Below are 15,792 nucleotides of genomic sequence, written 5' to 3' on the forward strand. Positions count from 1 at the left end.
CTCTATACACAATAAAAGTATTGCTTTTTTAAATGGAGTCTGGTGGGTTCAGCACTAGCAACCTCAGAACTGTTTCTAGTGAAACAAAGGTCTTATAGAGGTTTTAAAGGTCTATCTCTGTAGGGATCCTTTCCATAATGTTGTCAGACACTTTGAATAATAATCTGAGTCTGTCACCAGCAACAACACAACTTTTAATAGACCAAATTAACGATGCACATTTGCCCCATAGGGTTCCATAGTAGCCCGGTCTGTTGCTGGTTACAGCGTTACAAATCCAGTTATTCAGTTTTGGTAGAGGCACTTGTTTCCCACAATATAATAATCGGCATGTTAACAGCCCATACAGTTTAACTGTAAAAGCAGATGTTAAATTTTATTCATAAATTTAAATGCAGGTTTTACAATCATTCTGAGTGTGTCAGACACAAGTTGGCGTTTCAGTTTGAGCAGCGTCCCCGCGGGTCAGTGACCGCCAAGGGCTGTTCAACAGAGTGACACCCGCCGTCGTACAATCTGATGTGTTTTTGAAATGAAAGACAAATGCTGTCAATCAACAGGACAAATTAAAAGAAAAATATTTCACTAAACATTAAAGTGCTCATATTAGGCTCATCTTCAGGTTTATAATTGTATTTAGAGGGTACATCACATTGGCTTTATGTGGTTTAATGTTTGTTGTACTGCACATAGCTTTTTGTAAACCTATAACGTGCACACAAAAAGATATAGAACACAATTAAGGAAAGAGGAAAAAGCGTAATATGAGCATTTTAACACAGTTCCACTTTTAACATTTTCCACTGTACTGAACACATCTCCTGGTTATGGCCACGGGCTTTGACGAAGCACTTCAGAGTCCCTGATTAGCATTAGCAGAATCCAGGGTTTCCCCCAGCGTATAACAAGCCTGGTGGCCCACCGGGCCTACGTTTCCTTAACTGGAAATCAGTTTTTTAATGTATTTTAAGATGTTTATGTGGGTTATATGGTTACAGTGGGGTGGTTCATTTGGAAACTTAGACAGAGTCATACAGTATTTTTAAAATCTCCAGTCAACTTTTAGCACTGACTTAAAGTGTGGGGCTCTGTGAGATGTCTTATAGCTTTTTTTAATGATCAATTTCACCATTCTGTCCATGATTCTGATCACAGAAACTACTGGGCTCTACATTAATGCTGCCATCAGTCTGGGACTGGCCCCAGCCGGGCCCTCGTCAGTGATAAAGAAACTTGCCACCAGGCCAAACAACTTTTGTGGGGGAAACCCTGGAATAAATGGATGCCCCGAGGGGCTTGGTGAAGCAGTTCACGGAGCTCCGCTGACAACACAGACACGTGTTGTCAGTGTAAGAAAGTATACAGCTGGGACTGGAGAGCCGCACGGGCCAACCAAAACCAATCATACTTCAGGAGACTTTGGATTTAATAATGGATTAACATTGAAAACATGAAGTGCAGTTCTAAATATTCACATTTTTACAGTTGATCTAGGCTTCTGAATCTCATCCAATCCATTAGCTTTTGTGATTTAAGGTGGGAAAAAGCAAAGGCGTGACTATTTCCCAATACATGGTAACTATTTTTTCAAGCTTGCGTGGTCAGGTAGAGACGACACTCAACTTCTGCAAGCTCTTAACAAAAAACATATTGCACAATGTATGAAAAAAAGGGACGAGGGAAACAAAAATACATGTGACATTTTTCCTGCTACTATTCTGTACAGCTGTGTGTAGTTAGAAGATCGGTCTGGCGCGGTGTGATTATACAGAGAATATAAGAAACGGTTCCACGTCACCTCGTTCGGATTCTGCTCTGCGGACACCTAATATGGTACATTGGTATATACACAAACACACATGTATATATGACAACCACTATATGTGCACACATCCAGATTCTCTCCAGTCTCGAGGCACTCCCTATAGTTAGGTAAGGTGGTGTTAGTTGACAAAATCTCAATAGTTTTCAATCCGTCTAACTATCACAATCATCTGGGATTAAAAATAACCGTCCTTTTGTAAATTCCTCGGAAGACATCTTAAAAAGCGGCATGTTGTCCATTCAGAAAAATAACTTCCTCTCTTTTTGCTAGTGTTTGGTTTGGGAGTCCCTCTGTCCAGAGACCGTCCTCAGGAGTCTGACAGACAATCGTCTGCATCCCTGTTGTTGCTTCCATCCGTTCCTCTTGGCTGTAAGGGGTCCCCCCTCCTCCAAAGTCTATGTTTCTCTTTCTTCATCCTTTCTTTTTCTGATGCTCTCTTAAAGAGTCTGTCAAGATAAGGAGAAGTGCAGCCTGGGAAATCTCCTCCAAAAGAAAACAAGTAAAGAAACAACAAACCAGGCGGTGTCATAGCAAGTCTCCAGAGAGGAGTGGGAGAGAGGGGGGGCGAGTGTCAAAGGTCATATTTTCTCGTCGGTCATCTCCAGGAACTGGGCGTACACGTCTCTGGCACACTCCCCTTTCTGGTTGAACAGGAACTTGTAGTAGCTGCCGTCAGCACAAATGGCTGCAAAGAAACCAGAGGGGGAACTCAGACAGTGCTGCAGTTTTATTAGAACGCAGTGGAGCATGCTGCAGAGGTCGGGAACAGTCAAATCAGTTCAATGGTTTTTCAACCTGGCCTCATTTTCCTGTGTTTTGGTGTGTAACTGAAATTGGTCCAGTATTGAGCATTAACGCTGTAACCAGCAGCCACAGACCGGGCTGCAAAGGAACACTATGGGGCAAATGTGCATCGTCTATTCGTCATATTTGGTCTATTAAAAGTTGTGTTGTTGCTGGTGACAGACTCAGATTATTATTCAAAGTGTCTGACAACATTATGGAAATGATCCCTACAGAGATAGACCTTTAAAACCTCTATAAGACCTTTCTGTTTAACTAGAAACTGCTCTGAAGCATTAAACCCACCAGACTCCATTTAAAAAAGCAATACTTTTAGCGTCTATAGAGCAAAATAATTTTTACATGAAAATAAGTAAACTGTGTTTATTTCAACCTAAACTACAGTTGTGATTGTTGGAAAAGTGGAAAGACAACCTAAAAACTGAATTGCCATAGTTCACTTTGTTTCTGTGGACTTTGAAATGAAGTGTATTTTACCGTGCCAAAATTGCTGTTTATTTACATGGACTCTGGTGGTTTACTCTAACAGAAAGGTCAGCCTCCTTAGAAATCCTTTCTATAATGTTGTCAGACACTAAGAATATTAATCTGAGCCTGTCAGTGGCAAAACGAGCACTTTTTGTGAAGGTAAATACAAGCTGGACAATTGTTGTATTAACTTCCATTGTAGCTCGTTTCTCTGCTGCTGACTGCAGTGATCTCTCTTAATACTGGACCAATGTCAACGATTGTTGTTCCAATCAGTCACTTAGACACAAAACCACAGGAAAATAGGGTCCAGGTTGAAAACAACGGTAGCTACCATTTAAGACATTACTGTACCTATCACTGTCAGAATCCACATCTCTTCTTTTTGCCCCCACTGTATCAAAAACACTGTTAGACCATCAGCAGTCAGACTACAGGTTTGGAAGGGATTGAGTACTGATACAGCATTACTTTACCAAAAACAAAGCAAAACATCTTCAGTTTTCCATTACCAAAATTCAGTCAGGCACCTTGTGTGAAATGAGTTATAGAAAATGAACTGTATGGATGGAAGAATGGGGAGGTCATCTTCCTCACAGCCAGGAAGCTACCGGTCTTGATTTTGATGCATAAATAAGATTGACACAGCTGTACAGGCTGTTTAAAGTCGACTTACAGAACATATTTCAACATATTTTTTATCAGTGCCATTAACGTCTACCAGAGCTTTTGTGACTAAAACATTTTGATGGAAACGTCAAATGGTTAAAGGTCCCATGACATGGTGCTCTTTGGATGCTTTTATGAGGTCATAAGGGGCAAGGTTCCATCTGGGCTTTCATTTCCTCAAAGGCAGAGCAGGATACCCAGGGCTCGGTTTACACCTATCACCATTTCTAGCCCCTGGGGGGCCATAAACAGGCTGGGGGAACTCATATAATGAAACTTTCATGCCATGGGACCTTTAAAGCAAAACAAAAAGGGAAAACAATTACAAAATCCATATATCCATTTGACCTTTTCTTAATTAAACTCCCTAGAGCAGGGATCTCCAACAGGGGGTCATACCAACAATTAGTAGGCTATTTTATTAGCTTAGGATTTTATGAAAAAAAATGTATGTATAAAAGGTGTAAGGCCACCCTAACGTTATCGTAGGCTCAGTTTAATATGCAACTTCATTTTATACAATATATGCAGCAGGGGGGACCCTGCTGTTTCTCTTTCAGTTCAGGGGTCTTTGGGTTAAAAAACGTGGAAGACCCCGGCTCTAGAGGGTCTGTTTCCCAGGAGGATTGGGTTTCTTTCCCCGTCTTACTTCTCTTTAATGACGTCACCAGGATCTCACTTATCAGCATTTAAACTGATGACAACAATACTTTTATTACTGACAGATGATGGCCCAAACTGCCAAAAGAAGATTCAGGATGACCAAATATTTCAGAGCCTACCACTCAAAATATTCTCCTCCTCATCCGCTCTTCTTTTCCTGTTTGGAGCCACGACTGTTGTTCCCTTCCTTTTACCTCTGCTTACTATCTCGCCGCCACATCTAATTATGGATGTACGGGCTCTCCGTTCATTAACCTATCTATGTAAATAATATTACACTTAAAACACTTCTTTGAAATTACTTTTAACTGACCATATTTGAAGTATTATTATTAGAAATGTTGTAATATTTCTATAGTACAGTGGCCGAGACAACAGAGGTGAGAGTGTTGTTGACAAGCGGAGCCGGTGGAGGAAGGGTTTTTGTGTTTGAGAAGTGAAACATGGTCGCTGGCTAATTAGGAGTACTGTCGCTACGCGACTGTCACGAATAAGCAATGCCTTCAATAGGCTGCCGGGGGAAATACATACACACATACACGGTCACATACACATGAAAAACCCAGAATTTTAACCATGACCTTGCTTACTACTGGAAATCAAATAACAGGTAAATACACCGAATTCAGAATGTGGACTCTTGTGTATTTAAAGACATGTAAAAGGGTTTGTTTACAGACTTTATATTGACATTTGTACAGTCTATGGATTTATTGCATGTCTTCAGCTACACGCACACGCAGAGTATACTGTACATATGGAAATACAAAGATATTGCGACAGTAATCAGAATTAGCACACAATAATTTTTTCCCGGCTCCATTTACCAACAACACACTCATTTCTGTATTTGTTTTGTGGCTTTTTTGTTTGTGTTGAACCGTCTCGGCCACCGTACCATAGTATTGTTTTTATATTAATTTCTTTCTTTTTTCTTTTTTTTTTTTTTAATCTATCAGAGATTCCATCTGCGTTCCACACACACACTTGGACTCACCTATGACAGCGTTGGGCTCTGTTCCAAAGGCACACACACAGGGAGAGCCTGAGGGGACCTGGAACTTGGAGAAGCTCCACTTGGAGCTGAAGTATTTAGGAAGAAAGCTGGCTGATGCCAAGCTGCAGAGGAGGACAGGTTCATTTAGTCTTTTGTATTTATCCTAACCCAGCTAACGTGCTAGTAAACTAACCTGGACTGTTTGTTCCTTTTGGGGTCCTCTGCAGCGAAGATGTGCACTGTGCCATGGTCGCTGGACACGCAGATGAGGGACGCATCCTGGTTGAAATTAATGCTGAAAAGACAATTAAGATCCATTCAGATTAAGACAGAGACAAGATACAATGTTTTCGGATCATGGACATGGACCATAGACTGTCATGTTACAGCGTTTTACTTACAATAAGTACTGCTATTTGCTACTGGTGAAGTAGCACTGATCACTTTGTCCCCACTGGGGATAAAAATAATTCAGCAGAGGCAGGGATATGTAGACCAGAAAGGGAGAGAGCCCACACCCCCCCCCCCAAGCATATGGCACCCTGCGTATAGTTTTTATACTCTCATAGTAACTCTGAATGAAGGTGGTGTAACATACACCTTCCACAGGACTGGAGTGGAGCCTGTGGTGATGGTCCATGACAAGGGTGTGCGAATCAGAAAATGTCATGATTCGATTCAAAAACAATTCACTGTATGTATGTATGTATGTATGTATGTATGTATGTATGTATGTATGTATGTATGTATGTATGTATGTATGTATGTATGTACTGAATGTATGTATTCACAGCGCTTCACTTTTTCCACATTTTTTTTACGTTAAAGCCTCATTCCAAAATGGATTCAATTGATTTTTCCCTCAAAATACCCCATAATGACAACTTTAAATAATAATTTTCTATCTACTATCTATCTATCTATCTATCTATCTATCTATCTACTATCTATCTATCTATCATGATAGATTTCATGCCATTTATCAAATATGAATCCCTTTTTTTGCACACCCCTAATATCTGACGTAGCAACTCCCACTGCAGCTCCAACCTGTCAACATACGTATGTGCTTGGGGAAAGGGCGGTGCTCGGTCAAAGACGGCACAGAGGCTTTGTAGAGCATGCTAACCAGTACTGTCTGGAAGACCTGTCAGCACACAGTCCGCTTTACGTAAAGTAGAAGAAGCTGATAGGTTTTTTCATTTTGTCATCAGCATCTTTTAAATCTTTGCCTTGCTAGGTGTTTTCATCTGATGACAAGGACAAAAGGGCAGAACCGTTGTAACTTGGGGTGTGCAAAAAAAAAAAAATGTAAAAAAAAAAAAAAAAAAAAAAAAAAAAAAAAATCGATTCACATTCACAAATCGATTCAAGCTCTACCAATTCAAAAATGATTCATAGAATTCCCAAAAAATTGATTCGTATCTTTCTTTTTTTTGTAATGCGTGCATCCTATCACATGGGAAAAGTAACTACCTGTACACACTGTGAATCATTTTTGTAATTGAGAATCGTTTTTGAATGAAATCGATATTGAATCGTGACATTTTCTGAATCGTGCACCCCTAGTTGTAGCGCTGTAAGGGAAGGATGTGAACAGTTTTATTGCTCAGTGCTCACCAATAAATGTTGGCAGTCTGAGAGCCTCGTCTCAGCTCCTGGATGAGCTGACCTGCACATGTGTCGAAAATTCTGATTAGAGTCCCCTGTGGAAACAGCATGGGATTAGTCACAAGGAAACAGAAACTCAAAAACAATTCTTTTCACTTCTGCATAGGGCTGATACTTTTGACCAAAAACTTTGATAACAATATTAGCGATATTGTAGGGTTGACTATTGTAATCGTTGCTTTCACAAAATATTTACACGCTAACATTTGTGATAAAGAATCATCAGAAATGTGGATACAATAACTAAGTTAGCTATAAATAGTCTAGAAAGTTCAAAAAATGACATCCCTGTACTGTGATGTAGCCTTTAAAACCAGGAAACAACACTTATATTGTAATATGTCATATTACAATATCCCAAATCTAAGACGATATCTAGTTTCATAGCACCATATCGATTTATACTGATATGTTGCCATGCCCTACTGCAGCACGGCTAACCTTCTCTGACGCAGTAGCTATTCTGGTGCCCTGCAGATTCAGAGCGATGCAGCACAGCGCCCCCTCGTGGGCGGGGATATCCACTGGGGGCTTCTCCGTGTTGGCCAGGTCCACTATCTGCACATGGCCTGAATGAGTGCCAGGGAACGCCAACAGGGAGTTGTTGCTGTTGGGACACAGCACACACAGACCTGAGGAGAACAAGGGCAGACGGGGGGGAAAACGTTGGTTAGAATATGCACATGAACAATTTGGATCTCATGGTTCCAGTGCTTTGCTGAAAGACGCAGCACATATACAGTATGTACACCGACTCACTAAATGGGAAACTTTGGGACGAGATTTGACTACAAACTAAAATAATGTTCTGTGGTTCCAGAGGTGAATTATGTGCACAGAGCAGAAGAAGCTCATTAAAAGTAGTATAGGCATGGGTAAGTACTGGTGTTTATGCACCGATCTGATACCACCTGATGGAAATCTACTTTAAAGTAGTTTCTGAAAGTTCTTTTTCTGCTCTGACTGACTGTCAAACTGGACAGTAAAAGAAAGTTCTATGGTGTTCATTGTTTGTGTTTCTTCATGTTTCCCTAAAGCTTTAACCTGAGCCAGACCAAACAACACTGATAGCAGTCCTATCACATCCATACGGGGACAGTAGTCCACGGCTGTTAAAATATAATAAAATATACATAACACACTGGTATCGGATCAGTACTCTGTTATGAAGGAAGAAATGGTATCAGAACATCTTCAAAGTCTATGAGTGTAAACGGTGGACTGACCTTTGGGGTTATAGCAGGTCTCAAACACATGCAGCTGATGGGGATTGTGGGTGAAGGTGAAGACTTTGATCATTGAGTCCAGGACCACCACAATCCTGACAACAAAGGAGAACCCACACACAGGTTAACATTCCAACTAAACGTCAGAGACTCTGCTCACACAAGCCGACACTAATCGGACCCTTCCATTGATAAAACCCGATGGACGCCCCGCTGACTATCAACTCAAGAGATAGAAAATATAATCATCATCGCGATATCAACTCCAGCAATAAACGCAAAAGGCTGCAATACATCGAGAAAGACACTCAAGAGATTCTTTGTGTGGTTTGAAAGAAAAGCGCATGTAAAAATGTAACTATCATTCTTTTTTTAGTCAGTGTTTAATTTGTTCAATTATTGTTAAAAAAAATTACCAATAAAAAAACCAAGAGTTTTTCTGCCTTATATAGTCTGCTCATGAATATTTAGATGAGCTGCGCGCTGATTGGTTGAGCGGAGCACATAAACACACAGTGGAGATGAGACACTGCAATGTTATACATTGTTCACCTGCCATTTCATTATAAAATTTAAAAAACTTTTTTATGCAAGAAATCTGTATATAAAGGTCAAATATGGGCCCTTTTTACGAAAATTGATGGCTAATTGCAAATTTGGTAGGATGGCGTTGGACTTCAGGAGCTCCACAGGCCGACGAGACAGCTCCATACCAAGCGCAAAGTCTGGAAAACAGCACACATACATCACCTCTACACAGTTGTTTCACAGATAAAAAAAAGTCTCAGAAGTAAATTTGGAGATGAAATAGCAGAAGAACAATGTTCTGAGATCTGCACAACCATTTCAGGAGACTGAGCTGACCTCAGGTCAGTGGTGTAGCCTTTGGAAATTTTGGGGCTTAACAAAGACAGAGACCAGAGCCAAATAAGAAGACCTTCATGAATGAAATTTAAGACCTAAAACACCTTTTAGTGAGCATTTGAGGAAGTGCTACATGGACGTAGGCAAATTAAGACTTACTTAAACTGATTTAAGACCTAGAACGCAACATTTGATTTTGAAATTTTAGACTTTTTAAGACCCTTCGGAAAGCCCTGCCCTGGACAGATGTTAAAATAAAAGCCACTTTACCTGTCACGCCGAAGCTTCACTGCTTTGACTTCTGTAGAGAACTCGATCTCAATAACAGTCTTCTTCTTCAGGTCATCCCAGATCATCACTAGAGTACCAACACAACAAAAAATAGGGAATACTCAACACAGCCGCATAAACAAAACGTGTCATACTTCTATCAGAATCACGCATACATCATACATTTTTCCGTACTTGCTGGCGGTGTACAGTATAAAAGACATGGGCCGGTTCCTGGTTTCAAGGTATAGCGCGGTTTGAAAAAAACACGCTTTCAAAACCACTAAAACATACCGTCATACTGTTCCTGGGGTAGGAGCTGTTTTTAGGAGCTGTCATGGACAGGAAGTGCAGTTTAGACATCCCCCTCCCTACTAGTGTGCTGTGTGTTTCAAAATAAAATACAATTTGTTCAATGGGGGAATAAAGTTGTTTTTTCCCCCTAGACATTTCAAAATAATACATTTTAAAGCTGTAATACCGCAATACAGTGATATTTTTCCTAATGATATAATTCATGAAATAAAACGACCTGGATAAGCAGTAGGACTGTAATGATTTGCAAAATAAAACCAAAATTGCGACACTCAGCTCCACAAACCTGTGACGCGGAGTGAGAAGCAGAATTGCGACCCCCTCCCCCCTTCCAACTCCCAGAGTTATCCTTCTCGTCCAGATCCAATGCTACCACATCCTTAAATTATTATTAGACCTTTTGGTGCCTTATTCCTGTTTTGTCTAGTAAATGTAGCTTTAACCGGTACCGCTAACGGAGGTGTAACGTTACGAATGGCCGCTGTTCTGACTCGGGTATCTGGGTCTGTTTCCCTGCCGTTAGCGCTCTTAGCACCGGAGTTTGTCCATTACTGTTACCATTACCCTTCTTCCCATGTCTCATTGGAACGTGTTAATGAACACCACTGAAACAATTTTGGAAACATTATTTTAAGGTACAAAAGAATCTTTGGTGTTGGATAGATGGATATTGAAATCAATCAATATCAATAAATAAGGTCTGTTGTATTACTGTGTTGAGCTGAAAATAGAACTGCAAGCCATCATTCATCAGAACCAACACTTGGCATGAGTCAGTATTAAGCAATCCTGCTGTTGATGGGAAGAGAACAGCAATCCTCATTACTAACTTCAGTAGAGTGAACATACCTTTGTTGGTCGGGTACTTTGGCTTCTTTCCTCCTCCCACTAGTGCTAAATAGTTGCACCTGAACAGCATCTCCACATGGCCGACCCCGCCCTCCAGGAACTCTGAAAGTCAACGTCATTGGCAGTGAACATCAATAATAAGTATAGGGGTCACATTGAGAAAAGAAATGCAGCCCTTTTCATCACCACTAAGTGTAAACCATGCGTCAGGTAAGATTATGTCCACTGCTTCTAAACACTGCTCCACATGTCTGGACCTTACTCCCAGAGAACGGCAGGTCTGCTGCACCTCTCACTTCTCTTAAATCAAGGCTGAAGACTGCTGCCTTTCATCTTCTTACACTGCACTGGAACTTTTTTCTTGTATGTCATCTTGTATGCCCTCTGGACACCATAGAGGAGGTGGGGGAAAGGAGGATATGAACCAGACTGGCATCAATCATGGGCAACACCCCCCCCCACCCCCATGAGACTGTGAGTTCCCTGAGCAGCTCCTTCAGCAGCAGACTGCTGCACCCTCAGTGCTACCACAGGTCCTTTAATCCAGCAGCAGTCCGACTCTTTAATGCAACATCCTAATGGAGCTCTGCTAGCTGTTTCTGCTATATGAGCCATCACTGGACAATATTCTGCACTATGCATATACTGTATATTTATTTATTACTCTGTGTTACCTCCAACTGTGCAATATGTCTTTCCTATTCATCTGCACCTTACTCATCTGTATCTGTGTTTATATACTGTCTGTTTATAGAAGGGGGTTCATTGTGTAAAGATGTTTGTATTATTACTATTAGAACTAATTATATATATTTTTTATTTCTTACACTTTTTCTCCTATGTCTATATAATGTGTATTTGTATTATTCTGATGTGTGTATTCTTTTCTTCTTTTGAGCTGCTGTAGCACAAGAATTTCCCCAGTGTGGGATTAATAAAGTATATATTATCTTATGTTATCATACCGGTCTTATTCTGTTTCAGCTGTATTTATAAGTTATGTTTTTTGTAACTGTTTTAACTGCTCCTTAAAGTTTTATGTTTTTGTGTTTAATGTAAAGCACCGGGTTGCCTTGCTGCTCAGATGTGCTGTACAGATAACACCGGCTTGCCTTGCTAATTCATCTTGAATGGCTTAGGCCTCCACAACAAAACCACAATGTCAAGGACTTCTCTGCCCCTTTTTACTGTAATGCCCCACTTTAATGTAATGCAGCCTTTAAAACCAGGAAAAGACAACACTTATGTCATATTACAATATCCAAAATCTAAGATGATATCTAGTCTCATATCAGGACATCGATATAATATTGGTATATTGTCCAGCTCTAGACTGGCACAGGAAAAAACAAAAAGACAAAAGACCACAGCTGGTCCTGTGAGCGCGTCCTGGATCAGCTCAATCCGACGAGTTAGAAAAGTCACTCTGGAGCCGGTCATGTGCTGAGTCCCGTTTCCAGCCTGTTCGGGGGACACTTCCTCTTCTGTCCCTAAGAAGTTTCAATTCTGTCGCAATACTTTGTTCCTGTGTGCAGCAGAATTGCTTGGTTTGAATTATATTTCACAGTCACAAGCCAAAAAGCCTGTTTTTGAATTCAAACAACAAACTGCATTTTCTACAGTACTACCACTGTAAATGTAGCATTTATATTATACATAAGCACAAGGAAATTGTGAACAGTATGCCATTTTTTTAAAAATCCAGCTCCTGTCATTATTCACCAAATGGCCAAATTAAAGTCTAAAGATGAAACATAATAATGCTGCATTATGAAGGCTTATGGACCTTTTTGGAGGATATAAAAGAGACCAGAGGAAATATCCAGGAGACCAAAGAACAGCCCAAACCATTCTTGATGACATCAGGTAGAAAAATGAAGCTGACTCCCTGATCTCTTAACAGCAGACCTTAATCATACTGAAGGATGAAGGATGAATGAAGGATTGGAAAAAGGAGCAGAATCCCCAGTGAACTGCTCAGGATGTCAGATAGAGAGCTGCAGGCGACAGGCGCCGTGTCATCAAAACACACACCAGCTTTTCCTCCAACATTAGTGACACGTACGGCGAACCGGTCGCAGTGTGTGCATCCGTTTATCGGCCGAAAGATTATTCAGCAACTATTCTGATAATCGGTTTATTGTTAAAGTCATTTTTAAAGCCTAAATGCCAACTTCAGTTTCATATCGTTGTAAACTGAATATCTTTGGGTTTTAGACTGTTGGGAAGGATAAAAACAAGACAAGCTTGGGCTCTGGGATATGGCCACTGGCATGTTTTACTACAGTGTGACATTTCATAGAGCAAACTCATTCAAGTAATTGAGAAAATAATGGGCAGAATCTTTGATTAAAAAAAGTAATCGTTGGTTGCAGTTTGTCTATATCATGTGCGCTGAACACTCAAGTTCAATGAATTACACCAGTTCGTACAGGAATGAGATTTATCAGTGACGCGTTACTATGGCACCCACGCAACTTTGAGGCAAGACCCGCCCTGCTCGCAATAGCATTCACACACTACGATTGGCCGGGCGTCCATGCTTACGCTAGGTAACGTAACTCGATTTGTTCAGGTCCTGACCCCTGACCAATCGGCTATTCTAACCTTAACCACTCAAGGTCATTGCCTAACCCCAACCAATCGGGATGCTTCATAGGGCGGGGCTTGCCAAGAAGTTAGGCATCACTTACTGAATTGTGTGTTTAGTTTGAAAACTGTTGTTCTATTTTTGACCAACAGCCAAGCCTGATAGAGGGCTACACTGGTGCTGACAGAAGCCAGGTAACACCAAGGTAACATGGATTTCTATTCTGTGCATGCTCTGCCTTCTTACAGGCTTGGCTATTGGTAAAAACTGGTCGTTAGATGGCCACTTATGGAACTGGCGTTATAGCCAGGTTACTTCTATTGATTTACTTGATTCAATATCGCTCCATGGAAATAGACTGTTCTTATATAGAGCTTTTCTAGTCTCAACGACTACTCAAAGCTCTTCAACAGAGTACAGGAAGCAGTCACCATTCACACACTGTGGTCACACACTGCAGTACAATGTTCCACCTGCTCCTCAGATAAACACACACACACAGTTACACTCCGATGCGCAGCATCAGGGGCAACTCGGGGTTCAGTGTCAAGGACACAAGGGACTGCAGGGCCAGGGATTGAACCACCAACCTTCCGATTGCCAGTCAACCACTCACACGGGCAATGTAATTACATTGATTAAAGACATATCAAAAACCTGTTCACAGTTCTAACTATAAATGTTGTCTACAGAGCAAGTTACCTTGTTTCTCCTTCTCCTTAAGAGGATCTGTGTTGTACACACGGAATCCGTTCTCCATTCCACAGGCAAAGCATCCTGGAGAGACACACAGCCAAGAAACCGCAATCAGAAACCCAACTAAATAGAACTTCAACAGTTGTTGCTCATAGGATCAGCTTTTCACATTGCAATAGCTTTCAAATGAAAGAGCTGACACAGAGAGCATGGGACAAATGATTAACCTCTGCTGGAACTCATGTGTCGTACTGACCGCTATAAGAACTCATTCCTACCACAGGCAACACAACTTCTTTAAACAGGTCATCACTGAGTGTTGGATAAAACTCAGATCACAATACTGCACTATGTGCAGATTGCATAGACATAGATTTGACTTATTTAGGTATAAATACTATTTGGTAGTTGTACATTTTTATTTGCCACTTTATTTATATTTATATATGAGTGTACATTATCTCCTTTTATCTTTGAAAAAAATATGTTCTTCTATTCTATCCTATTTATTATTTCTTGTATAATATGTGTGCTGTGTGTCTGATATGTTGCTGCAGTAGCACTGAAATATCCCGATTTGGATCAATAAAGTCTATCAAATCTAATGTATATATGATGATGATATAGCTCTCGAAGTCCTCCTATGAGGCCTTTGGTCAGTTTACCTATAATATATTTAATAACGTCCCACCGTCCTCAGTTCGGCCATAGCACTTAAGAAGAATACTTTAACTTTTCGACATGTATACGTGTGTAAACATTTTAACAGTGCTGACTTTTACTATGCAACGTTACAGATTAACAGAACCAGATCTATACTTTACTGTCAGCCTAATAAAAGCCCGGGCAGCAGCAGCAAACATAACATAAGCCCAATAACGCGATAATAACGGTAGCCGTTACCTAGCCAGCTAGCGCTCACCAATGGTCGGCTAATGTCGTTAGCTTGAAAGTTAAGATGACCTAAACGACTAATTGCATATCCACTGTTCTTATCTCAGTACTTGACCACATGTGTATGCCCCCCTATCATTATCTAGTCAGGTTAGCTGGCGTAACGCTATGTATTGGCTGAAAACTAGAGGCTAACGCTACGTTAGCAGGCTAACTGAGCCGAAGAAGCTAGTTGGCCAGCTTAAGCTAACATTAAGTTGCCGTTTCGGGTGTGACTACTACCACACAGCATAGACACAGACTATTACAAGCATAAACAATGTAAAGCTGTTGTTACGCTTAATGTATGATCTGGTTTAGCAACGTTAGCTTAGCATCCACGACGCTTCTTACCATTATCCTGGTTAAATCCAGCATAAATAAGCGCGTTCCCGTGAGGATTGGACGGTAGTAGATTCATTCTTTTAACAAGACAACCGAAAGACAAATAATCACGTCAACAAGTGAATAATCCTCCAGTTGGTGCCTGAAGAGCTACAGAAGAGCTAGGTTCGTTAACTGTTAACTGCTACCATTCCTCCGGAGTCGGCTCCTGACAGAGAGAAAACAACAGGAGAGGAGGAGGAGGAGGAGGCTGGTTCCTGTCTGGAAAGAGAACGCGCTGTCAGCTGGATATTTGTAATATATATATATATATATATATATATATATATATATATATATATATACGTATCGTAATGTACTTGAGATTGAGGAAGGTTTCAGGAAGGAACTACGACTTCGCCGTTTTCGATGAGTAGCTAAATCACCTGTGAATCATAGTTTGTCATCAGCCGGTCAATATACTATTTTACTGCAGAGATGATCTTGTAACGTAGCTAAGTGTAACGTTAACGTTAAAGCTAGTGTTGACTGAGAAGTAGGAATTGCCAGCGATTTAAAAAGTTAAAAATACTGATAATTTAGAGCCTTTGGTGGTTAGTGACGTGGC

The 15,792-nt window shown here is 40.7% G+C and overlaps 1 protein-coding gene across 1 annotated transcript; it reads right to left on the reverse strand.

Moving 5' to 3' along the window:
* Nucleotides 1-1,408: 1,408 nt before the first annotated feature.
* On the reverse strand, nucleotides 1,409-15,464 carry LOC116671040 (WD repeat domain phosphoinositide-interacting protein 3). Its single transcript, XM_032501929.1, has 10 exons — nucleotides 15,195-15,464; nucleotides 13,914-13,988; nucleotides 10,622-10,723; nucleotides 9,458-9,545; nucleotides 8,324-8,418; nucleotides 7,539-7,729; nucleotides 7,047-7,132; nucleotides 5,620-5,721; nucleotides 5,427-5,548; nucleotides 1,409-2,510 (listed from the first exon to the last, which is right to left on the reverse strand). Exons 1-10 carry the CDS (start codon nucleotides 15,259-15,261, stop codon nucleotides 2,404-2,406), a joined length of 1,035 nt encoding a protein of 344 aa, XP_032357820.1. The 5' UTR covers nucleotides 15,262-15,464; the 3' UTR covers nucleotides 1,409-2,403.
* Between the last annotated feature and the right edge of the window lie 328 nt (nucleotides 15,465-15,792).

Source organism: Etheostoma spectabile, chromosome 21 (genome assembly GCF_008692095.1).
Source record: "Etheostoma spectabile isolate EspeVRDwgs_2016 chromosome 21, UIUC_Espe_1.0, whole genome shotgun sequence".
Lineage (NCBI taxonomy): Eukaryota > Metazoa > Chordata > Actinopteri > Perciformes > Percidae > Etheostoma > Etheostoma spectabile.